The sequence below is a fragment of the Vulpes lagopus genome, chromosome 10 (assembly GCF_018345385.1).
Source record: "Vulpes lagopus strain Blue_001 chromosome 10, ASM1834538v1, whole genome shotgun sequence".
Lineage (NCBI taxonomy): Eukaryota > Metazoa > Chordata > Mammalia > Carnivora > Canidae > Vulpes > Vulpes lagopus.
In genome coordinates, this window is record NC_054833.1 from 69063954 (window position 1) to 69088842 (window position 24889).

At 49.5% G+C, this 24889-nt stretch overlaps 2 protein-coding genes across 6 annotated transcripts in view; one reads left to right on the forward strand and one right to left on the reverse strand.

Annotated features, from left to right (window-relative positions):
- DHRS7B (dehydrogenase/reductase 7B) overlaps positions 1–2430 on the forward strand; it is a 56283-nt gene extending 53853 nt beyond the window's left edge. For all 3 annotated transcript variants that reach the window (XM_041772635.1, XM_041772637.1, XM_041772636.1), the window contains one exon: positions 1160–2430. In XM_041772635.1, coding sequence (XP_041628569.1) covers positions 1160–1365 — 206 coding nt within the window. In that variant the 3' untranslated portion in view covers positions 1366–2430. The remainder of the gene's footprint in view (positions 1–1159) is intronic.
- Positions 2431–5795: 3365 nt separating this feature from the next.
- On the reverse strand, positions 5796–20615 carry TMEM11 (transmembrane protein 11). Of its 3 annotated transcripts, none has more exons than XM_041772023.1 (2): positions 20465–20615; positions 5796–6698 (listed from the first exon to the last, which is right to left on the reverse strand). In XM_041772023.1, the coding sequence occupies exons 1-2, from the start codon at positions 20524–20526 to the stop codon at positions 6182–6184; spliced, it is 579 nt and encodes a 192-aa protein (XP_041627957.1). In that variant the 5' UTR covers positions 20527–20615; the 3' UTR covers positions 5796–6181. The 3 variants fall into 3 exon arrangements, 2 of the variants coding, with proteins under 2 accessions (XP_041627957.1, XP_041627958.1); XM_041772024.1 differs by lacking the exon at positions 20465–20615 and adding an exon at positions 17163–17435; XR_005990372.1 differs by lacking the exons at positions 5796–6698; positions 20465–20615 and adding exons at positions 15632–16563; positions 17163–17435.
- Between the last annotated feature and the right edge of the window lie 4274 nt (positions 20616–24889).

The following is a 24889-nucleotide window of genomic DNA, read 5'->3' on the forward strand; positions in this document are numbered from 1 at the left end:
TGGCTCCAGGTCAGCTGACCTGTGCGTGACATTGCTGTGGGAGCTGGCACTACCTTCCCCTGCTTGCATGACCCCACCTCTTGAAAAGTGGCTTGCCATGTCCCGCCTCCCTGGATGTGCCCTCCTGGGCCTGTGCTGTGGTGTTCATTGGGCACCTGCAGGCCTTCTGCTCCACCCCAGGAAGCCTTGAACCATGAGTGCGTGTGCCTTGGATAGTTGCTCACTCAGCAAGCTCACTCATACAGTAGCCTAGAGCCAGAGAAGTTCATACTTATTTATACCCAGAAGAATCTTTTTTAAAAAAATTCTCTTTGTGGCATTTTAAAATAGGCAATAATCAGAAACCTCCTATTCTGTGTTAACAAAAACACAATGAGAACCGATTTTGGTGAGGAAGCTCCTGCAGTTTGGACAGCATACTGATGGTTTCAAATGGCCTGTGCTAGTGGCCTCTCCTCTCCACCTGCCAGCTGGTTCTACATTGTCGGCAAAATTGTCAGATTACCAGAAAAGAAGGAACGGCGGTTGGTCTTAACCAGCCTAATACCTCCTAAACTCCCCACAGCTGTCTGTAACACCTCAAACAAACCAAGGCTTTCTTCCTGGTCCTTATCCAGTTAACACATGATGTGGGGACCTGTGACATCAAATCCTGTGTCACTTCACTCTTGCTGCAGTCGGGGGTCATAGTCTTCTCCCATCCCCCATCTGGCAGACCTCAGGCCAAGCTACACGAAAAAAGTTCAGTGCCACACCATCCTTCATTGTTTGTTCCAATAGACAATTACCAAGGTCTGGAATTGGTATGTGTGAAGGGCTCACCCTTTGGGACCCCATCTGGGCTGGCCTTTGTCCTTTGTCGTGGGCCACCAGATCCTAAGCATTGTGGGGGACCCCTGTTTACGTCATTACCACATCTCACCCACGTCCCCCCTTTCCCTGCTCACATGCACGGAGCCAATGGCTTCCTCATGTCTTTGGAGTACAGAATAGTCAGGGATGGTGGCATACCACCTGCCTCCCAACAGATAGCAGGAAGAGCTTCATGGTGGGAAATTCAGCAAATCCAGCTGACATTGCTCCATGTCAGCTCAAGTCCTTGAGAGAGGGACTTCTGCTTCTAGTTCATGTATTTCTTTTGTTTGTTTGTTTATTTTAGTTATGGACAAGACCACGGCTCAGGGCCGAAGCCCTGTGGAGGTGGCCCGAGATGTTCTGGCTGCTGTGGGGAAGAAAAAGAAAGATGTGATCCTGGCTGACCTGTTGCCTTCTTTGGCCATTTATCTGCGAACTCTGGCTCCTGGGCTCTTCTTCAGCCTCATGGCCTCCAGGGCCAGAAAGGAGCGGAAATCCAAGAACTGCTAGTAGTGCATCTGAGCTGGGATTGGGGGGCAGCACTTGCCTGAATGCAGCTGCTTGACAGGGGACAGCTGCATTTGTTGAGATACAGGTGGGAAAGATGGAACACACACTTCTAAAGATCCCTGCTGATAGAATGAGAAACAGAAAAGGCAATAGCCTTCTCAGGGGTGAGGGGTAAACCATAAGGAACAAGTGTGGAGCTAGGTTTAAACCAAGAATCTGAAATGAATGAATGGTAAGAATTGTAGTCCTTAAGGGCTGAAAGCACCATGCCTTTGAATTCCAGCCTTAGCCAGCTCCTAGAAAGTGTTTCAGTCTTAAAGACAGAAGACTTCCTAATGTCACCTGACCTGGTTCTCATATTTGACTTATCTGGACCACACACCTAATGGTTTTGGCAGAGTCACCTGCAGTACTCAAGGGAAAAGGCCGTCATCATTAGAAGCTGTCACTCATATCCATTTTCAGGATCCTGCAGTCCATCATCCAACACAACAAATGGGCTCCTATGTGTTCTATCTTTCCACGTAACCCAAGTGATGCTTTAGTAACTAAAAGGAATTCCCTGGTTTCCCTGTGAACTCTCAGCTGGAGTCCTGTAGACCAGACCCCACTCCAAGCAGAAGATGAATTTACAGAGGACACAGCAGCCAAAAGGGAGAAGAAAACCCCACACGGTCCCAATATCCTCTAGGAAACCAGACCCAGAAGCCCAGTCAGGTGGAGAGGGATTCTAGAGCAGCAGCGGACCCCCAGTGAGAGCAGTCATTTGTTAGCCATGCCCATTGGAACATAGCCAGAAAGGACTCCTGCTTCCACCTTTGCTTTATTAAAAATACATGGTTGAGGTTCAGTGAGTAAGTCAACTTCATATCTGAAGTTTAGGATGAAACTTTTCCTATTATTTAGGCTGAAAGTGGAAATTGTGGGTATATTACATGGCTTCCCAGACTTGGAATAAAAATGTCCTGGCACATCCTACTGGCATCTTGTACTATATCCTAACCCTGGCCCTATGGAGCTTGTATTTTAAACAGCAATCCCTGAAATAAAAATGACCAAAGCCAACCTATGCTTAGTTGTTTGAGGCTTTCGAGTTTCCTGGGCACAGAAGGATGAGGAGTGGGGGATTAGACCTGGTGATCTTCCCTAGCTCTCACAAGTGCCTGAACATTCCAGGGCCCATGGTTGAAATATGGATATGGATATACTGGTTGGCTTTTCATTTTCCACATAAACTGTCTCCCTCCCTCCTAACATGGAAGAGAAAGATCTTACTGTTCACATCAGGGCTGTTAGAGGCAGGGAAGAGCTGGACCTGGGACAGCAGTAGCGGCCCCTCTAAAGCCTACTCTGAGATTGAATGATTGCCAAGTGCATAGCAGGTCCTCAGGAAAAGGCAGCAACAGGGGAAGCTATTCCTTTAAATGGGAACGACAGAACATGTCTCCGTGGACATTTACTGATTGGCACTTTCAGCAGGGCCCGTATCCAGGGGCTGTCCTCGCCCTGTTAAACAAAATGGGCAGCAGCTGGAGACCCCTGTGACCTGCGGCCCTCTAAACATACGTTTAGCAGCCATACAGTCGGTCCTCAAGAGACGGCACCAACTTCACTGTTGCAGTTCTTGCTCTGGGGGCCATCGTAGCAGCTGGGAGCCACCAAGCCATGACTCTGGTGTGGGTTGACATGCAGAGCTTGGAGCAGACACAAAGGGTCTCAGCCTAGACACGACACCTGAGCCAGCTCCAAAGCCACGGGATGTTCATTTACCTCACGTTTTCAAAGACTCAAACTCATTTTCTTAAACTCACTCTTGAAACTTTATATTCTACCATATAAATAGCAAATAATTTCACACAACTATTAAAATCTAGCTACCTCCAGCTGGCTGGCTGGCAGAGGCCAAGGCCCAGCTGCTCTTGAGGAGTTGGCAACACCAGAGAGGTATTAAAGCTGCACTTGAACCACACATATGCTCTTTTTGGCCTCAGAAATGAAGTTGAGGACTAAAAAGGGTCATCAACTTGAGTGTTCTTTCAAGTCCATGCAGCCCCCAAAGCATCTGGGGTGCCTCTGGAGTTGGGCGCATCTCCCTGGAGAGAGTGCTGCTTGGGTCAAGATGGGGCTTGCCGAGCCTTCCAGGTCCCTCCCTGAGGGCAAGGCCCCCCCCACCCACATGGTGTCCTGGCCAGGACCCTACTGTTGCTTTCACACAAGTGTTTGAATATGAACATCTGCCTCCAGGGCTAGTGGTGGTGCTGTGGTTCCAGTTTCTCTTTTCTGTCCTCACGGGTTTGTTTTCCCCTCTTTCATCCTTGGATGGGGGTAGGGTTGAAACGCTGGGTTGTCCTGCCTGCAGATAAACGTTCAAAGGCACTTTCCTCTTTGCTCTTTAGGCCTCCTGGTGTTTCACTGGCCCCAGGGCAGAAGCAGGCGCTTTTGTGCTTCGTGCCCAAACCAGAGTCAGGAAAGCACAACCAGACGAGTTTCCAGACAGCAGTGCTGCACATCTGTGCACTGCTGAGTGGCCACAGCTCAAGTGATTAGACGGAGCAGTGAGTGCACAGCGGCCTGGGCACACTGCCCGGCACCCAGCAGGCTCCAAGGAAGCACTCTACCTTCCCTTTTTCATTGGGGACGACAGCTACTGAACCAGATGTGAACACTTTGGAGGGAACTGATAGGCTAACAAGAGAGAGTAAGTGTTTATAGGGGTCTGCTCCTCTGCATTTCCTGATGAGCTTTTAGAGAGGCTCTTTGCTCTTCTCTGAAATTGGGGCGAGACACTGGGCAGCTCAAAGACTCGTGTAATTGGATTAATGGCATGATGCATTCATGGATGTGGGCACACGCAGGAGTCATGTGTACATACACTTTGCAGAGAAGGGCCCAGCTGACCTGACCTTTGTTTCCCAGTTGGCAGTTAAGGCTGTTTCTTTTAAGAGCACTGTGGCACATCACCAGGGAGCTATCCCACTCATCAGTGACGTGTGTGAGTCTGAAGGTGGCACAGAGAAGGGAAGGCTTTCCAGGCGCAGGTGTGGTCCTGCCGCTCCCCTTCCCAGCTGACTTGGGGCACTGCTCATGTAGAGGCCTGGAACATCAAATTCCTGCCCTGTGCTTCACAGCAGCCCTAAGGCCTCGCCTTGGCAGGGAACACGTAGCTGAGGTGCTATTTCAGAATCTGGGCTCGTCCACCTGACAAAAATCTCTTTGTTCAGTGCAGCTGGAGCCAGCCTGTTTGCACTGGCTTCTATTCTGGTGAGGACTTCTCAGCTGACCTGACCGAGATGGCTACTGCTTGTCCACTTCCAGCCACCTCCCCCTTGAAAGTCTGATTTGCAGGCAGAGCACAGGGCTCCCTTTCCAAATCTGAGCCATTTATTACAAAAGCACCTTACCATTCCTGCCCAGCCAGCTTGGGAGCCAGCAGTCAGACACCCAAGGGTAGTGTGCACTGCACAGGCGACTCCAGGTGTTTGTCTAGGGTCACTACCGATTTATCATTGTTCCAGATGACCAGACTGCCATGTACACAGTAGTGTGCCCCAACACCATTTTGCCACCCAGCATTCAGCTGAGTGATTAGTATTTTTAGGCCCCTTGGAATTAAAGTTTTTCAAACTCATTGCAGACCATGGTCCATTTTGAAGTCTTTTAAAAGGTCTGGATCTCCCCTTGTAATGAATGGATCAATCGCCCCCGACCTCCTGAACGCCTTTCCATGTACCCCTTCATTATTCTCTGGTGTCAGATCTTCCCAATGAATCCTTTAAAATTAGGTGGCTTCTTAAAAAGGAAGTGCCATGTAGTTCTTCAGGGAAGAATGAGAGCAGGTCTTAGGAAGGTTGCTGGTAAGACAGGGGACCTGACATCTTTGTGGAAGGGAAGGTTTTTCATTTATCTAACACCTTAGAGGGGATATGGAGGATGGTGTGTAACATGCCCTTTGCTATGAGGGAGGGGCTCAGGAGCTGGCTCCTGTGGAATGGGAGATCTGGGAGAGGCAGTGGGCTTGAACTCCAGGTCACATCAGGAAGAGCTTCGAGGCTTTGAAAAAAATACAGATGTTCCACCTGTGTGTCCTAAATGAGAATCTTTGGACAGGAGGTCCCAGGCCTCCACTCTACATGGACCCATGTGGAAATCCAGTGACCTCTAGGCCTCATCACCTGATCCTACCATGTCCCCAAATAGCATTTAGCAGTGCTGGCCTTGAAAAGGAGGCTGGCATGAGCTGTGCGACTGCTCTGGAAGGGGTCTGGGCCCGCCTTGTTCAAAGGACTGTTCTTGCTGCGAATGGTGATCCCAGGTCGCAACAAGGAACAGGGCGGCACCTATGGTGCCCACGGCTACCATGTGCCAGCTACCACCTGGAGCTGACTGCAGCAGCTGTAGGCAGTAACGGAAAGAGAAGACACCTGAAGTTGAAATTCTCATAATTTTAATGGTCAATAGCTTCTGGTTGGCTCTGGATGGTACAGTTAAAGGATATACTTAAAGACCTCCCCCCCCACCCACCCCGCAAGCGCATTCACACCCCCTCAGTAGCGTTGCCATCAACATTCCATTGCCTGGTCAGACTTCCACACCTCAGACCCCCTGTGGGTTATGGAAATCCACATCTTAGTGTAATGAGTTGAAAAACCCTTGGTACACCTGTGACCTGTGTTATTTTTTTAAAATAACAAATATTAAACCAAACACCTTCCCAGGCTCTGCTGCCTCACAGAGCAAAAAAATGTTACTGTGGCAATCTGAATACTCTTGTCTCTCCTGGGCTGGGCTGTTTGCTCCTCTCCCTGTCCTACTGAAATCATACGGCGTAGAGTTCGTAAATCTTCTTTACACAGTACACCAGGGCGGCCAGTGCTATCGTGTTGTGCAGTCTCTTTCTGTGCAAGTCGTCCTTCCGGACCAGCACCACCGGGGTAGAGGAAGTGAGTGTGTGCAGGGGCAGGCGGGACAGTTTATAGGCGTCGTACTCCACTTGGTACTTGCAGCAGGGGTCAAACTGCCAGGAGATCCCGTAGAGGGTGCAGCAGGCCAGGCTGAGCACGCCTGCGGGCAGGGAGATGTAGTGGGAGTAATCTAAGGGCAGCGCCAATGGGGTGAAGAGGCAGGCGGTACCCGCTAGCACGGTGGTCTTGTGCAGGCAATTGCCCACAGTGATCCAGCGGGCCGTCTCATCACCAATGCGCGTGGGCTCGATCACGATGTACTTGTACTGGGCTTCCAGGGCCTGCTCCAGCTCATATTCAAACTGGTCTTGGGCATTCTCCCCATTGTAGATCTCATGCACAATGTAACAGTCTGTGGCCGACAAGCTCACCCTTGGGGGTTGGGGGGGTGGGAGGAGAAAGAGGAGACAGTTAGGCTGAGAAGCACTCACCGCACTTCTGTGCTGAGACCCTGGGGAGAAGTCCATGGCTGAAGTCTGGGGCCTCAGGCTCACCAGAGAGTCTGAGTTCTTGAGGGCACCATGTCTCGCTTATGTTATCTTCCTTGGAACCCAATACACAAGGTGACTCAGTTAAAAAAAATTTTTTTTTCTGGAAGAGTAAAATACTGAAATGTAGAAAGACACAGGAAAAGGAGTACCCAGATCTCTATGATGACTGCCTGCAAGGTGTACCAAACCTGGCGGTTAGCCCAAGGCAGTGTGGAGTGAAGTTTGCAAAGGAGCCCAGAGGAAGAATGTTTTGCCTGGCATCCTGTTAACACAGAGGCCTAAGGTTGGAAAATGAAACGTGGTCTTGGTTAACCAGAGCAGGTGGAGGAGTAATCTTCCATGGAAACCAACAGACCCATGGCTGGCTGTGCCAAACACTCTACCCTCTGCAAGGCTCAAAAGTAGTCATCCCTGGCCTGCAGAACACAAGACAGATAGGGTTGTCTTTTCCTTGGATGACAGAGAACAAAACTCCTCTGGCCACCATGAGAGGACAAGCTGCAGAAAACACCCGAGGCCAGCAGCCCCAAGAACACCAGCACACAGCTTAGGAAAAGAAGCCCTCTGATTCAACTAGGAAAAGACGATGCCTCAAGAACAGGGACAATGGAATTTAGTGTAAGAGGGACCTTAAGGGCCCCCAGAGGTTCCCACCCATACTGACCCTGTACCACCAGGACTCTCTGTATGGATTGCCAGGAAACGTTTCTCTCTCACACAAAAGAAACACTGTTCACAAAGACCCACTTCACGTGGCTGAGCTGATCCAACTCCTAGGACTAGGGATGGGTGACTTGACCCTCACCGGTGGAAGATAAATCTGGAGGCCAGAGACTCAGCTGCACATCAAGGCCAGCGAGTGAGCTGTGACCATGGGCCATGGGGGCATTTTAGGTGGTTTCAGGATTCTATTTGAGGCCTCTTCAGTGCAAACTTTGCATCCAAAGCAGAATCTTTCCATACCCCTGATGGGCAAACCTAAATATAGACCTGTACACGCCTTGTCATTTCCATTTGGCTTGTTTCAGCCTGTCCAGATCCTTCTGAATTTCCATACCGTCATCCAACATATACCGTTTCTCCTAGTTTTGTGTTCTTAGTTCATCTGGTCAAAAGCCTTCATACCAGCCTCTGAGGGGGAACACCGCTAAACACAGCTCTTGAAGCTGGATCAAGCCACTTAAGCCAACACACCAGGCAGCACAGAGCACCTTTCCCATGCCTCAGGGAAAAGTAGCCCCTTCCTTTCAGCGACCCCTGGTCTCTGGGCTGGTCAGACCACCACAAAGGAGACCCCCCCCTCCACCTGGCTCCTGGTGCTCACTGCTCCCCCCACCCCAGACCAACCCCCTCTAACTGGGGCTCTGGACTGGCATACTGAGCCATACAGCCATACAAAGGTGAAGGCAGCCCACGCACCTGAGGTCTGATCATCCAAGTAGCACAGCCCTAAGTGCTCAAGGACACGAGGCCCACTGGCCCCACATATCCCAGGCCTGCACACCAGGCAGAGTGAAGCCACGGGGAGCTGGGCTGAGTTTCCTCGTCATTGACTGCACACATTAAGGACAAGTGAAGGCTTCTAAAACAAGGCCACCTCCAGAACCTCTAGGTCCTAGCCTGCCTTCAAAGATGAAATTACATGTTAAGTATGGTGAAAACTGGACTGTTGTGGGCACACTTCCAGGAGAAAGGACAGGTGATCAAAGAGTGAGACCACTGAGCACCACTGCCAGCTATCACTCACAGGCAGGATTCGGCACGATAAAAACTACTTTTAGACAACAAATAAGTAAACCTCAGAGGCAGAGTTTCACTGTCAGAAAAACAACTGGTCAATACTCTCCTGTGTTCACATCAGGAATGAAGTCACTGGTAATGGGCTGACTGTGCCCTCAAGTGCAGGGAGAGAAGCATCCTCCAGGAGGGCCTCCGTGCCCAGGTGGGAACTACTTGAGCAAAAGGCACTGCTGGCTGGGACCTGGGCAGAGGGAATTCTTTATCCTGAAAAAGTAACTGTAATTAAGCTGGGCTCTGAGACACCTAATTAAATCACAGGCCCTAATTAAACGGTGTGCACGGGGGAGAAACTGTTCTCTGAGGGTCAGACAAGAAGCCTCCTGAATATGAGACACTGCCAAAGCAGCTCCCTACAGTGTGCCAGTAGTTGGGGCTGCCTCTCCAGGATGAGTTAATGACCTGTTTCTGGAAGAATCCACCAGAAGTTGATGAAATAGGAAAAGGACAGTTTTCCCTTTCAAGGCTTTCATTTGGGTTTAATTCAGGGAGGGGAGATGGAGCTTGTTTCAGTTCTTCCAGGCAAGACTCAGCACTGTAGAAGCCACCTTTAGCAAAGAAGCAAACCTAAGAGGCACAGTCTCACGCTGACTAGATAAGTCACAGAACAAATGAAGTACTGGTAATGGGCTGACAGCCCCCATGTGCACAGGGCCAAGAAGAGGACTCGCTCCCAGACAGCTCAGACTTCCCATGTGCTCTCAAGCTGTGAAGAGGACGCACTTCCAAGTCAGTGTGTGTCCCACTGACTGGCAAAGTGAGGCCAGGGATGCCTTTCTGGCCCCAAAGTCCCTCTAGAACATTTAAAGCAAAACATGGGTGTCAAGGTTGGGATTACAGAATGTTCCTGCCCAAACCCAAAATCTACCTCAGTTTACAGTGCCTTCTCTGCCCAGCAGATTGTAGCCATCCTGAATGTTGTGAAAAAGTATGTTGAGGCCAATAAGAAAATGACCGTTGAGGGCAGCCCTGGTGGCGCAGCGGTTTAGTGCTGCCTCCCTGGAGACCTGGGATCGAGTCCCATGTTGGGCTCCCTGCATGGAGCCTGCTTCTCCCTCTGCCTGTGTCTCTGGTTCTCTCTCTCTCTGTGTGTCTCTCATGAATAAATAAATAAAATCTTAAAAGAAAGAAAAGAAAAGAAAAGAAAGAAAAGAGAAAAGAGAAAAGAGAAAGAAAAGAAAAGAAAAAAGAAAAGAAAAGAAAAAAGAAAAGAAAAGAAAAAAAAGAAAATGCCCATTGAAACTCTAGTGTCTGGAACAGAGTGTTCCGTTCTGGAAACACATCAGCGAGCAGATCCCACCCCCACCTCCCCCAGCCCCCTGCTGCCCTCCCTTCTGCAAACCCAGCTGGCCTCCATCCTAGGGGCAGGCATGGTGGGCAGGGGACTCTTCTGCTGCTTGTTGAGACAGATGAGTAGATGTGTCCATAGGTCCCCTTCAAGCCTGACAGTGAGAGGCCAGTACCCTACAGGTTCCTGTCTCACTATTGTTGTCACATGTGCCCAGCATCAGGCCCAACAGCACAGGAACAGTGAGTAGACACAGACAGTTGTTCACCCCCTGCTTTCTGGCTATGGGCAGCCACAAACAACACAGCTCAGACAAGTATGTGTAGACACAGGTGTGCTCATCCAATACATACACCCAACCTTGCCACAGCATGCCACAGCTGCCTGAAGTCCCAACAGCTTACTGTGGGCAGGTCACCCCACTCCCACCTGGTCACCATGAATCAGCCCCCATAGTGTAAAAACAAGAGCCACATTGAAGTAACTTTCTAGGTGACTTCACACAAGTCAACCTCTGAAGCCAGCCCAGTAGGTAGTGCCATACACACTGCCTTGACACTCATGAATTGTGCTTTTTTAAAAAAAAATTTTTTTTAAAGATTTATTTATTTATTTATTTATTTATTCATTCATTCATTCATTCAGAGAGAGCAAAGAGAGAGGCAGAGACACAGGCGGAGGGAGAAGCAGACTCCATGCAGGAAGCCCGATGCAGGACTCGATCCCGGGTCTCCAGGATCACACCCCAGGCTGCAGGTGGCACTAAACCGCTGCGCCACCAGGGCTGCCCATGAATTCTGCTCTTAAAGCCAAACTGCTGTACCCAAATTCAGGAGAGACTGTCTCATTGGGAAAGGATATAATCTGAAGTCTTGAGAAGTAGATTTCCAAGATTCTATATGCTACACATGGAAGGAGACACAAAAGTTCCACACACACACACACACACACACACACACCAGAGGCCCCATTTGTTAGAGGCTCCCCTATCAAGCAATCAACATCTACTCCTTCTATCTGGGCTCTGACAGTTGAGGTGTGAGGTCTCATACGTTTTAAAAGCTGCCCGAGGGCAGCCCGGGTGGCTCAGCGGTTTAGCGCTGCCTTCAGCCCAGGTCGTCATCCTGGAGACCCAGGATCAAGTCCCATGTTGGGCTTCCTGCATGGAGCCTGCTTCTCCCTCTGCCTGTGTCTCTGCCTCTCTCTGTGTCTCTCATGAATAAATAAATAAAATCTTAAAAAAAAAAAAAGCTGCCTGAAGGGATACCTGGGTGGCTCAGTGGTTGAGTGTCGGCCTTCAGTTCAGGTGATCCAGGGTCCTGGGATGGAGTCCCGCATCAGGCTCCCCAGAGGGAGCCTGCTTCTCCATCTGCCTGTGTCTCTGCCGCTTTCTCGGTGTCTCTCATGAATAAATTAAATTAAATTAAATTAAATTAAATTAAATTAAATTAAATCTGCCTGGACCACTGGATCCAGTCTGCATGGCTGCCACGGGTTGTTACTTCAGAAACCTGGTGGCAAGTACTCCCAGAAGAGAGCTATGTCTGCTGCCACCCAACTACTCCAATGCCCACCCCCATGTGGCATGCTTTTGCTTCCAGGTCACATGTAACTCAACTATGGAAGGAAACACCCAAGCCCTAACTAGAGCCATGGTACACAAATGCAGATCAAAAACAAAACAAAACAAAACAAAAAGCTAATAGGAGTCCTAAGGACTCTTCAGAAACTGTATTTTTGCTTTTCACAGCAAGTGTGAAATGACCAGTAAGAAGAGTGCATAAAAAAGAGTTCATGTAGGGATCCCTGGGTGGCGCAGTGGTTTGGCGCTTGCCTTTGGCCCAGGGCGTGATCTTGGAGACCCGGGATCGAATCCCACATCAGGCTCCCGGTGCATGGAGCCTGCTTCTCCCTCTGCCTATGTCTCTGCCTCTCTCTCTCTCTCTCTCTCTCTCTCTCTCTCTGTGTGACTATCATAAATAAATAAAAATTAAAAAAAAAAAAAAAAAAAAAGAGTTCATGTAGAACTGTCTGGTGGCTCAGTCAATTGAGCACCCGGCTCTTGGTTTCACCTCAGGTCATGATCTCAGGGTCCTGGGATCAAGCGCCAAGTTGAGCTCTGCACTCAGGGCGGAGTCTGCTTGTCTCCCTCTCCCTCTGCTCCTCCCCACTACTTGGCATGTGCGTGTGGGTGTGGGTGTGCGTGCGTGCATGCTCTCTCTCTCTCTCAAACCAATCTTTTTTTTTTTTTTTTAAAGTTCATGTAAAAAAAGAGAAAGAGCACTGATGGAAAAGTATCCAAGAAATAAAGTGAAGAAGACAAGTACAGGACAGTGATCATATTATGGTATCTTTAGTGTACTTTTAAAAAGGTACACACTTTTACATGCACAGAACATTTCTGAAAATACAAAGACCTGAAAATTAGGACTATTGCTGGGGAGAAGAATGGAGTGGCTCCAGAAAGAAAAGGGGTCTCTTTTACCAAATAACTTTTAAACCTTTTGAATTTAGCACGATCCATGGTACTTATGGACCCCTGTAGAGTCATGCTCTTAAACTCCCTCTGCCAGTGCTGAGATCAGTTTGCATGTTGAGCCCTTAACTAGCCTATGGAGCAGAGCATCAAGGCATCTGTGCTGGAGGGGCTGCTGTGGATGCTGCCTCAGGATCATGGGCACTTGTGAGTAGGGCTCTTGAATCAACCTCCCTTCCCCTGCCTTCAACGAGAGCGGGCCTGAGACCTTCCCCTCTCCTCCTCTGTATCCACGCTGATGGTAGTCTGGAAACTGTCATCAGAACGCTGGCTTTCTGGTGAAAAGGTGGCCATAATGAAGAATCAACCTGCTGAACTCCATTCCCCGGATGTGGGTGCCCTCTGTGCACCTGACAGCCTGCCCAGCATGTAGCTGTGTAGTCCCCTGTATAGGGGACTGGGAAGCTGGTCTCAGAAGAATCTGAATTTTTTTTTTTTAAGATTTTATTTATTCATTAGAGACACAGAGAGAAAGAGAGGCAGAGACACAGGCAGAGGGAGAAGCAGGCTCCATGCAGGAAGCCCGATGCAGGACTCAATCCCAGGTTCACACTCTGAGCCAATGGCAGGCACTAAACCCCTGAGCCACCCAGGGATTCCCAGGAATCTGAAATTGTAAAAGTGGTCTCAAACATGGGATCCCCAAGGTCTGGAGATACCTCCCAAAAGTCAGAGCGGTGCAAAAATGTTCCGAGCAGCACCGTATGAGGAGATGGATGAACCAGGCTGTTCCTCCACCAGAGGGGAAATGGAGGTACAGCTGAATCCCTCACTTGTAAGGTGGAGAAAACAGCTCCAGAACACACAGATGGACACCTCACATACACATTCAGTAGCACACAGAACCAAAGGATATGCTATACTTAGGAATGTTCTCCTGTGTGCTATGAAGAAAAGCAAGGAAATGACAAGTCATGAGTGAGGGTGCCTGTGGGAACATGGGGCCAGGATAATGCTAGTTTCTACTTAAGCTTAGCAGGGAGCACATGGGTTTATTAACGGTCTTCAAATCATGGTGCAACACACAGAAAATGCACTGTCCCAACCAGGTAAGCGTACATTCAGTAGTGCGAGGTACCTTCACACTATTGTGCAACCCATCTCCAGAATGGCTTCACCTTGCAAAAACTCTGTCCCCAATGCTTCTACTTTGTCTCTGTGAATCTGGCCACCTTAGGTACCACACATAAGTGACATCATACAGTATTTATCCTTTTGCGATTGGCTCACTCAACTTGACATGTTTTCAAGGTTCAATCATGCTATAGAGCATGAGTCAGAACTTCTCTTCTTTTTAAGGATGAATAAAGAATATTCCATCGTACGTCTGTACACTTGTTCATCCATCGATCATGCTTGGGCTACTTCCGCCTTCTAGCTATTGGGAATAATGCTTCTGTGAAGACGGTATAAAATTATCGGCTCAAATTTCCGATTTCAATTCGTTTAAATATACATCTAGAAGTAGAATTGTTGGACCGTGTGGTAATTCTACTTTGACCTGTTTGAGGAGCCACCACATTATCTCCCACCAGGGCTGGATCCCTTTACGTTCCCACCAAAAGAGCACGAGGGTTCCAACCACTCCCTGTCCTCATAAATACTTATAATGGTCTGTTTTGAACAGCAGCCATCCTGACAGGTGTGAAGTGGCATCTCATTGTGGTTTTGATGAGTACTTTTCAGTAACAGCTTTACTGAGACAAGTCCATGCCGGACAATTCACCCATCTGGAGTGTACCATTCAGGGGCTTAGCACCTTCACTACCTTGTGCAACAAACACCACAATCAATTTTGGAGTATTTCCATCACCCCAAAAAGAAATCCCATTGCTCCCCATTTCTCCTGACCCTCCCAGCCCCTGGCAAGCTGGGGCTTACTGACTCGATGGACTCACCTATTCTGGACATTCCATTAAATGAGATCATGTTGGGGCCTTTTGTGACTGGCTTCTTTCATTTAGTGTAATGTTTTCAAGGGTCAGACATATGGTAGCAAGTTTATAGCTTTTCCAATGTCAGAAACATACTTTTGATATATTTAACATACAATTTTTAAAAACCCAAAATAGAACATCTGGAGGGAAGTATTTAAGATGCTGTACACGAAGAAAGGTCAACAGTAGTTTTCTTTGGATGGTGGCCTAGCAGGGGACTAAAATTTTATTTTCCTTCATTCGTTTCTGTATTTTCCAAAGAAGAAAACAAATGAGCATGTGCTTCTTTTATAATGGGAAAATTTTCAATTTTTTCATAAAAAGAAAACTCAACAGCCCTGGATCCCATGGGGTGATGAGACCACACAGCCGAGGCGAGCAGGAAGGAGCCCAACTGGCTCTAAAGTGTCTCCGAGCTTGCGGAGAAGCCCACAATACCAGGGAATAAGCCCACCACTGCGAGTCTGGGCATAGGCAGCATCTCATGGCTGAGATATCTCGCTGGTCTCACACCCCAGCAGTCCTGCCAGTGAGTGGGAGGAAAAATCCATTTCCCTGTCTGCTCAAGCCAGCACTGGCCAAGGGGCCCCCGTGCAAGCCACCATAACGTTCTGGTCATGGCAGAACCAGAAGAACCTAACCTAACTATAGCAGAGGCACCTGCTTTAGGCCCATTGCCTGGAGTGGGCCTTGGGCTCCCAGGCAGGCCAGGGTAAGAACTCCCATCTGAAATACCAAGGAGGTCAATTTGGAGCTCTGTGTTTTCACCATAGTACACCTAGCACTGGGCCTGACTGTGATAGGTTAGCAACAGACATTAGTGGAAGCTCATCTGAAATGAGTGGCAGGAGAAAAACAATTATAGTAATTAAGAGAGCTGGTGGGTGAAAAATTAAACTAGGTCCATATGTCAGGTTGCTTTCCACCTAGTAAGCATGTGGCCACTTCATTACCTACGATATGTGAGGTGCTGGACTTTACCTCTACCCCCTCCCACCCGCCCCCAATCTAGGTGAACACACCTTTGGCTAATCAAAAATTGCTTCCTTGGGAAGCAAAGAAAGCAGTAGGATTCTACACTGTGGATGTAAAGGCCAATTAGGACAGAGGCACGTAGCCCCAAATATTGAGGATGGTTCCAAAGAGGCCAAGGAACTTCCACAGGCACACGGCATTTTGCTCTGTTTCAGAGAAAGCCATATCCAGGAGAGCACACTTTCCTTCCGGGCACTCTGGTTAACTGGGCAGCTCTGCTGTGGGGAAAAAGAACACAACACACCACATGTGGGAGGTCAAGAGACCTGGATTCAAGTTCCCTCTCAGTTACTCGCTGGCTTTGTATCCAAGGACAAAAGACCTTGCTGCTCTAAGCCAGGTTGCCTCATGTCAAACAGGGCAAAGGCCCTGGCTCTTACCAAGTGCTGCAGTGAGGGTGGAATGGGGCCGGCTCTGCCAACCACAACAGCTGCAAAGTACCACCCCAGTGTAAGGGCCATGAGGCCGTGTATATATTAACTACAATTGTAAAGTAAAAAATCCAGTTCCTTGGGAGCAGGAGCCACCCTTCAAACACTCCACAGCCACCTGTGGCTCCTGGCTACCCTAATGGATACAGAACACCCAGCATGGATACAGAATGTTTCCATTATGGCGGAAAATCCAACTCAATAGCCCTGAGCTAAAGGACTCTTCCGACTCTACTAAGTGATGATTGGCTTTCCTAAGAACTCCATGGCCTGTAACACTGCTGCTGGCAACAGAACATCAGTGGCGGCTGGGAGATGCCTGGGTGTTCACTCTGTGGAGTACCTCCTCCCTCCTCCCACTGCCCCTGCTCCCTGAGGCCCAGGACACAGAAGCCAAACTCAGGCCTGGCCTTGGCCTCCCCCTCCCCTCCCTGCATACAAGATCATCCTGCCCTTCTTCAGAAAGTTGGGTCTGAGCTGGAATGTGACCTAAAGGACTAAACCACTGAGGCACGAGGTATTGTTGCTGGAATCTAGACTGCTCAAGTCAATCAAGGAAAATGGAAATTCGTGCCTTAAGAGGATGAACTCCAGCAGATGATCTTAACTTGCAATATCCAATATTCGGGATCAGAACATCTGGCCCAAGCGTGCACGACTCCACCTTCTGGTAGCCAGCTGAGGAGAACCCACACACCTAGAGATGGGTATGGATGCTGTACCTGTGTGGCTCATCCAGACCAGGAGGAAAGAAACATTTTTACCACACAGTAGGGCCAGAAGGCAGTTTTCCAAGAGAGAGAAAAATACCAAAAAACAAACAAACAAAAAAACAACCCAGACCACTCAGTGTCCTCAACTCTAAAAGGAAAGGATCAGATCAGAATGAAGAGAATGTCACTCCTGGAATGTGAGCCACCTGCCTCCATGGCTTGTGGCCCATCTGTTTAGCTGGACTGGGAACTAAACCCTCCACCAGCCATCCAGGATCACATCTATATGATTCACATATTAAAGCAAAGCAAAGCTGTCAAAAAAACGGAGGTCCTAGGAAAGAAGGTACGGTACAGAATGATGTAGATGTAATCCCATGGAACTGGCTGCCTAAAGCTTGGGCAGATGGCTGCACAAGCCAAGGAAGAGAAGGGCTACAAAAAGTGAGTTCCCCCTACAACCTGAGCGTTTAGTACAGTATGCCCGGCCCTCTGAACACCCCAGGCCTTTAAACGGCACCGCTGCCTTGCATCATGATCAGAATCAGATCGAGTACATCTTCATGTGATGAGAAAAACAGGAACTGAGAGCATGTGGCTATACTCACATTCCAACAATCACGGAGAACTCAGGGATGCTCAGAGGCCCTGAGGGAGTGAAGACAAGCAGCCCGAGTAGGACAGGCGGGACCGTCTGTGAGCTGGTCCAGGGTGGCACCCAAGTGGCAGAACACACAGATACCTGCACTGGGCCTTCCTAGATGGGCAAGTGTGTCTCAAAGACGCCGACAGGACAAGTGGCAATCTGTTTCGTGTGCTCGCTGCCAGTGTGCTGAATTTTGGACAAGAATTCAGGTTACAGCTCAGAGTCTGATGTTCTTCATTACAAACACTGTGGAGTCCCTGGATTTAATGGAGTGGAGAGAAAAATCAACATGCAAGCAGCTAGTATTTTGCTATTTCCACCCCTTTCCTCTTTTAGTCTAGACCAGTGTTGTTGTATCAACAGAACTTTCTGCAGTGATGGAGGTGTTCTCTATCTGCCCTATCTAACATGGTAGCCCCAAGCCCCATGTGGCTACTGAGCACTTGAAAAGTGACTAGTGTGACTAAGGAGCTGAACTTTTTCATCTTATTAACTTTTATTTAATTAATTTTTTTAAGGTAATCTCTACACCCAATGTGGGCCTCAAACTCAAAACCCGAAGGTGAAGAGTGGCATATGCTACTGACTGAGCCAGCCAGGTGCCCCTGTTTTTAATTAATTTAAATTTAATTGCCACATGTGACTAGTAGCTCCTGAATGAACACAGTTCTAGACTCAAGAACCAGGTAAAGAATTCACACATTGTGTATTCTAAAGTGAACCACCATTAACACACAGTTGATGTCAGTAATTCCAGTGGACAGTCTGGCCCTGGGCAGGGCCTTTTAAACATGTCATGCTTCAGAGCTGGCAGCCACTGGCGAATCTGGAAAGTTTGCCCAGAGTGTTGCTCTGCTCCAGCCCCTGCCCCACACCAAGCAATGCGTCCTTCACTTTCAGCATAAAGCAGACTCCAGCTGGGTGTGTCAAGCAATTCTGGAAAGTGGTCTTACAATGTGAAGCTAAGATCTGAGTCAGCACAAATGTGACATGGAACAAACTCATCGCAGAGAGCCATAAACAGCCTATTTCAGTCGTAAGAGGCAGTAACATGCTTGGGCTTCTTAATCTACCATGCTGGGCAATCAATTAATCCAGCCTGCCCCACCCGAACAGTCTTTCCACCCACTGAGCAGGAATGGAGGTGTGCCCAGAAGTTCGCTAGCTGGCCCAGCAGCGGGTTATGTTTCCATCCCCTGCTCAGTGTGGGAGGATCTTAGGGGAACTGGGTTCAGACAAATGACTTCTCCAACAGAGCCTGGCTAGGGCCGCACAGCAAAGGCAAACAGAAGGGTTCCCCCCAGCCACACACCACCGTATCTGTAAGAAAAGAGAGATGGTGCCACCCGAATCACAAAACCTGATGCCCCATTCCTGGCTGACATACAGCATCTGCATGTGTGAGCAGAGCTTTCAGTTCCAGGCCAAAGGTTGCAACCTGCACACTTAAGGAGACTAGGGAGGTAACTGCAATGAGTCAAGCTGTCAGGTGAGTAATGAACTAGAAAGCACTTGCCCTGACCAAAAAAAAGGCAGCCACTACTGAACTTTTCAAGGAGAGTTTTATGTGAAATCTTTCAACTTACAAGTATTGTCAAGTAATTTAAATTATTTTTGAAAACTGAAGACTAACAGTCAAGGGTTGGATTCAGCCTATGGGCTGCTAGTTTGCAAACTCAGCTTTGAATTAATGCCAACCAAGGAGATAAAATCCCCAGTATCTGATTTCTTAGATCAATAAGAGCTTAACTTGTGCTGGTACAGCCCTTGTAGGATCGTCTAGGGCAACCCCATTTGGCCCTTCCAGTTGTTTTTCTCCAGTAAGGAGAAACATCTTTCTCTCAGTTACTCTGGCTTTTCCAAACAGGTTAATTCCTATTACTAAAGGATTAATTTTCCCATTGAAGATCTTGAAAACGTGCGCCAGGTTTAAAGGCCATCTGGAAACTATCGAGGTCACTTCTTTAACTTCTTCCTATAGTCTGATCTAAGAAATAGCAGATGGCAGTTGGAAAAACAAAAATATCTGCTTGCCATTCACTGCTTTTCCACGGAAGCGGAAATGCTGAACAGATAACATTGGATAACTCTGAGCTTAAGAATAAAATGCAAGCTGGCCTATCACAACTACCAAACAGGAAGAATCTTCTGAGCTGAGAAAACCATCTGCAGGCACCAGCAATGAATGTGATGAATTAAAAAAAAAAAAAAAAAAAAAAAGAAGAAAGAAAAGAAAAGAAAAGAATGAGGGTAGTTGAGAGAGAACTTTTCTATTTAATAAACCTCTCCAAAGAGACAAAAAAAAAAAAAAAAAGCAAACACCAAACTTTCTTCCTGACCTCTGCTATACCAACCAGGCCGTAACAAAATGGACAGAGCAGCTGAATCCAGGTGACTTCCTCAATACACATCCTTCCCCAAATTTCTAGTACCTGGACAGCTTCCAGTGCCTTCTACTAGCTGAAACTGCTTTCCTGAAGCAAAAACTAAATTCAACACGAAACACAAAGAGTATTTCAATCTCGTCTTCTAGAAACCAGTTCTCTACATGGAGATCCACCTTGGAATAAACAAGCCCCTAGCTCATTCATTAGGGAAGGTCACTTTAAAGGACTTCCACGGCAGGGGCGCTTGCAGAGAACCCTCGAAAAGTCGCAGGAATCGAGGGTTCGCGGAAGCGGCCCGCCTTCGGCCCGGGAGGCGAAGCGGGGAAGGTTAAAGCTACCCTGAGAAATGTGCAGACCGCACTGCCCTTCCCGCAGCCGGCCCACTCGGTGAAGGCTTCCCTGTCTTCTGCCTCCCGGGAGCTACTCCTCACCGCGTCAGGGGTCGCAGCCGAGAAGGCCACGCTCTCTTGGCCCGGCGGGACAGGAGCTTCGACCGCCGCTCGGCCGCGGGATGCTAGGCGGGTCCCCTGGGCCTGCGCGGGGCGCCAGGTCCTTCCCGCGTGGCCTGGGCCGGGCCGGGCCCGGCTCTCGTACGGCCGCGGCCCACCTCGCCCGGCCCCGCCATCGTCACCTCCCCCGAGCCCTCCGAGGAGGCCGCTCCTCCGCGAGGAGCCAGAGCGGGCGCCGGCTCCCACCGAGATCCTGGATCAGCCGGAGCAGGGGCCCCGCGTGCCCCGCAGGGTCTGTGGAGGGCGGGTGGGCGAGCAGGGGAGCCCGGGGACGAAGGCAGGGACAGCGGCGCAGTCCCAGGAGGCCTCGCTTGCTTCCAGGCTCCTGAGCCACTGGACTGGGAGAGCAACAGGCCCCGAGATCTCACCTCTCTCGGGCGCTGCCGCCACTGCTGCCCGGGCCAAGACGCCTCCTTCCCCAAGCGGCCATCTTGGAGACACTCAGCTCGCAAATGTCTCGCGCCAAGGCGGCCTCGGGATAGTGGGCGGACGGAAGGGAAATGTAGTCCGGGCCTCAGCTCCTGACTGCCCGGGAAGTGGAAATCGAGTGCCTAGGAGACTGCAATGTCCACAATGCACCGCGGAGCTCGGAAGCCCCACCTCCTTGAGGTCGCCTGGGAAATGTAGTCCTCAAACCGGGTTGAGTGGAGGGAGGCATCCTGGGAAGGGTCGTAGTCAGGGCACCTTTTTAGAAATTGAAATTCCCAGAGTTCGCAGCCTGGGGAGTCATAGGCGCTCACAGGCTTGTACTGCCTTGGGCTTCAAGAGCAAAGGCGCCGAAGGAGAGTGGAAAGAAAGTGCCTACAACTCCCAGAGCGCCGCGCGGGAGGCGGTCCGGCCGCTGCCGGCTGCAGTCGCGGAGGGGCGCCGCGCTTTCCGTGCGGCTAGTCCGCCGCTTCCCGGTGCCAGCCTCGCTTGGCGCCCTCGCGCCCGGCCCGCGCCCGGGTCCCGCCGTCCGCGAAGGCGGCCAGACGTGCCCTTCACAGCCACCTCTGCCCACTGCGGTCACCGAGGGGCCGGAGGCCCCACTGCCTTTTCTCCGAGGCACTCGCTACTCCCGCTGCATTCCCCCCATTTCTCTGGACTCCAGGGATGCTTTGGGGACGAGACAGAGGCGGTCCCTTCTGCCACGAAAGCCCCCGCTTGCAGACCGTTGGAATTGAGAGTCTCCTAGCGCAGGAGAGAAAGAGCTACCACGTGGGATCATTGCTGTGAGCGAAACAGGCTTCTATACAGGACAAGCCCATTTTAGACCGGGCCACTTCGGCCCTCTTGTCTCCGCCACACATCCCACTCCTGTCTCCGTGCGGGGACCTGGATATAATCTCCTATTTCGGTCTCTTTGAAGGTATATGCTGGGCACCTCACCCCACCAGGCGGGCGCCCTGCCCCAGACCTGGCATTCCTCTGCCTGGACGCTGCTGGCTGGAGGCACGACGGACTCCCTAGGCGCTGCTCCCACGGACCTTTGGACTCTGGGGGTGGGAGGAGCCCTCCCAGCGTTGGAACTTGTAGTTCCCCTCCCGCTTTCCACAATGTTACAACACAGTAGTTCATTCCATAAATATTTGAGCAACTCTTTTATGTCAAAATCTGCTTCAGATTCAGAGAGAGAGGAAGAAGCACAATGCCTGCTTCAGCATCCAAGTCTGGCGGAAGTCAGTCGCCTGGGCAGAGGGCCGTCAGGCGTAGGAGGCACGGTAGGCCGTGAGGACTCCTCAGTAGCTCCTTAACAGCTCACATTCTACGATAGACTTAACTGCTTGAAATCATCTCCCAGTCCCTCATTACCTATACGATGAAATTCAAGCTCCGTAGCACAATCTAGAAGCCCCTCCCTAGTTTAGAGGTTGCCTTCCTCACCAGCTTCAACTGCTTCTCCTTCCTCCCTGGAACTCGCCAGGCTAGCGAATCCAGAGCAAATCTGTGCCTTCCCTAAAATGTCTTTCTCTCCCAGCCAACTATGCTTTAGATTTTAGGCCTGTCTGGTACCTCAGAAGTACCTGCTCAGGTCAAACAACCCTGCCTCACTTAGTGACCTCTGAAGAGTTACTGTGCTGCCTTGTCATTACCTACGGATAGGCCGCTTTTCTCTGGACCAGTGTAGTGATGAGGAGGGTTTCTAGAACAGCTGGGTTTGAAGCATGGCTCCATATCCTGGATCTAGGGCTGCTTCTATAACCTGTTTCTCTTTCCTTGTTTGTAAAGTGGAGGTGATAGTAGTACCTCTCCTCACAGGACTGCATTATGTTAGATGATACATGTATGGAATTTATGTGTACATATTACACAGGTAACAATAACAACCGACGGTGATATCACAACAAGCCCTGCTCAAACTATGTTAAGTGATTTAACTATTGATCTTCACAATAGCCCTGTGAAGCTGATGCTGTTTATCATCAACATTCTCATTGTGCAAATGAGGAAACCGAGTCACAGAGGACCTGAGTGACTTTCCAAGGTCACCCTGCCGGTCAGGAATGGTGCAAGGAATTGAACCTAAGCTGTCTGGTTGCAGAGATTACACTATGCTGTGGTGCCTCTCCGGAGGAGCTCTGGAAACGCCATTGTCTTCATCAACAAGAACAGATCTCAAGCCAATGTCTACTGCACAGAGGAAATGCAAGTACTCAAATAGCTGTGCACCGAGGATGATCTTCCTATCTCTCCGGCTCTCGTACTAAACTTCTAGCAGCCCATCTGCTTCCAGTCTGCTGACTTAAGCTGAGAAACCACCTCCCCCCCCCCACCCCCCACCACAGAATGTTGCCTCTTAATCACTCTTACTGCACACACATCTTCTGGAAGGTTCATAGGCAGGTTAGTAGGCTCAGCATGTAGTAACTGAGCACCCACCAAGGGCACAATCAGAATGGTGGAAATTGGAATTCCTATGGCCTCCCATGCAGTCAAGCCTCCTGAAGAGACCCCTGAACTGCAAGCAGGCAGATGGCCAGCGAGAGATGTGGGTCCTAACTGGTGGTCAAAAATAATCTGCCACTTCTCCGTTTACCCTTTTCATTCATTCATTTTTTAAAAGATTTTATTTATTTATTCATGAGAGACACAGAGACACAGGCAGAGGGAGAAGTAGACTCCTCACAGGGAGCCCAATGTGGGACTCGATCCCAGGACCCTGAGATCACAACCTGAGCTGAAGGTGGATGCTCAACTGCTGAGCTACCCAGGTGTCTCTCATTCATTCTTATAGCAAATGAGTATTGAGTACACACTCAGTGTCACACTCATAGGCGTAGAGACACAGCATTTAGTAAGGCAAACACTGTTCCTGGTCTCCTGGGTTTTTCAGTCTCATGAGATAACAACCAAGTAAGTATTTTCAGAGAATTTCTAAGAAGAAATGAAGCAGGATGATGTAATAGGGTTACTTGGAGATTATGGGTCGCTACAGGAGATCTCTTTCAAGAGGTAACCCTGGAATGGGACCTGAATGGAAAGAAAGAGTATGCACATGTAAAGCTGGAGACAGAATGTTCTTCTTGGAGAGAGTATGTGTGAAGGCTCTGGAGTGTGAGCAAGCTTGATGTGTTCCAGAAATGGGACCAGGGTGACTGGAGCTTGGGGTGAGGGAGGAGCGGTAGTGGGTTTGCCTTTGGGTAAGTCATTTCCTGTCTTTGAGGTTCAATTTTTTCATCCGCAAAATGGGGGTAAATTTGTGTGTTAGTGTCTAGTTTGGGCAGAAAGCACCCTAGGTATTTCAAGCAGAAGGAATTTAACACAGGGCAATATTTACAGAGATGTTGCAAGGGCAGGAGAAGCAAGGGGACAATGAGGACGCCCACAGACTAGTAAGTAGAGGGAACAGCTGTGGCCTGAAGACTGGAGGAGCAAAAGAAAATGTAGTGTTTCCCAGAACCAGGATCCCCGCTTGCTTGAGCAGAAGCTGAGAGCCACTCTCCTGGGGATGCTGCTGACACAGCTGCTGTCACCACTGCGGCCTGTGGTGCCACAGAATCCTGCACTGGGGTAGCTTCTCTCTCCTTCCTGTCGTCTGAACCTCTGCCAATGCCTCCTATAAGCAGAGTCACCTGATAGGGGAGTCTGGGAAATGTGGTTTGCAGGCTTCCAGTCCAAGCTGCAGAGAAGAGTCTAAAAAGGCAAGTGTGCAATGAAAGCAGCAGACACCACTCACCCGCTACCATGCACAGCTATTTTGGGGAGGAGAAACGAGTGTGTGTTCAACAAATTACGCCTGCTCATATGCTTCTTGGCACATAGTAGGCATCCAAGGAGGCAAACAAAGACATTTTTGTATAATGTTTTTTACACAAAGGTTTGTACTTACAATTTTTTTTAAGATTTTATTTATTCATGAGAGACACAGAGAGGCAGAGACACAGGCAGAGGGAGAAGCAGGCCCCATGCAGGGAGCCCGATGCAGAACTCAACCCCAGGACTCCAGGATCACAACCTGAGCCAAAGGCAGAGGCTCAACCACTGAGCCCCCCAGGCATCCCCCCATTACCTAGTCCTTAACAGCTTCCAGAGCTGTTGCTTGTATCTTTCTTATGTGTCTTTTGTGGATAACCCAGACATAGGCAAATGTATACATCTACTAACAATGGCTGTTTTCTTTCACTCATGGGGCACACGCTGTACACACACGGCTCTGTGACTTGTTTTCAGTTCACTGCATCTTGGAGATCACTCTGCGCACACGTTGGGCTTAACCATGCTTGGCATCCCATGTTTGGGTATGCCATGATTCTATTAGCCAGCCTCCCAGTAGTCTTTTACTGTTTCAAAGAGGGCTGCAATACTTGTGCTTG

Excerpts from the sequence above, each read along its gene's own strand:
- TMEM11 (XM_041772023.1), bottom strand. The coding sequence starts at position 20,526 with ATGGCCGCTTGGGGAAGGAGGCGTCTTGGCCCGGGCAGCAGTGGCGGC. Across the intron at positions 6,699-20,464 it reads GGCGGCAGCGCCCGAGAGAG|GGTGAGCTTGTCGGCCACAG; the intron begins GTGAGATCTCGG and ends CCAACCCCCAAG.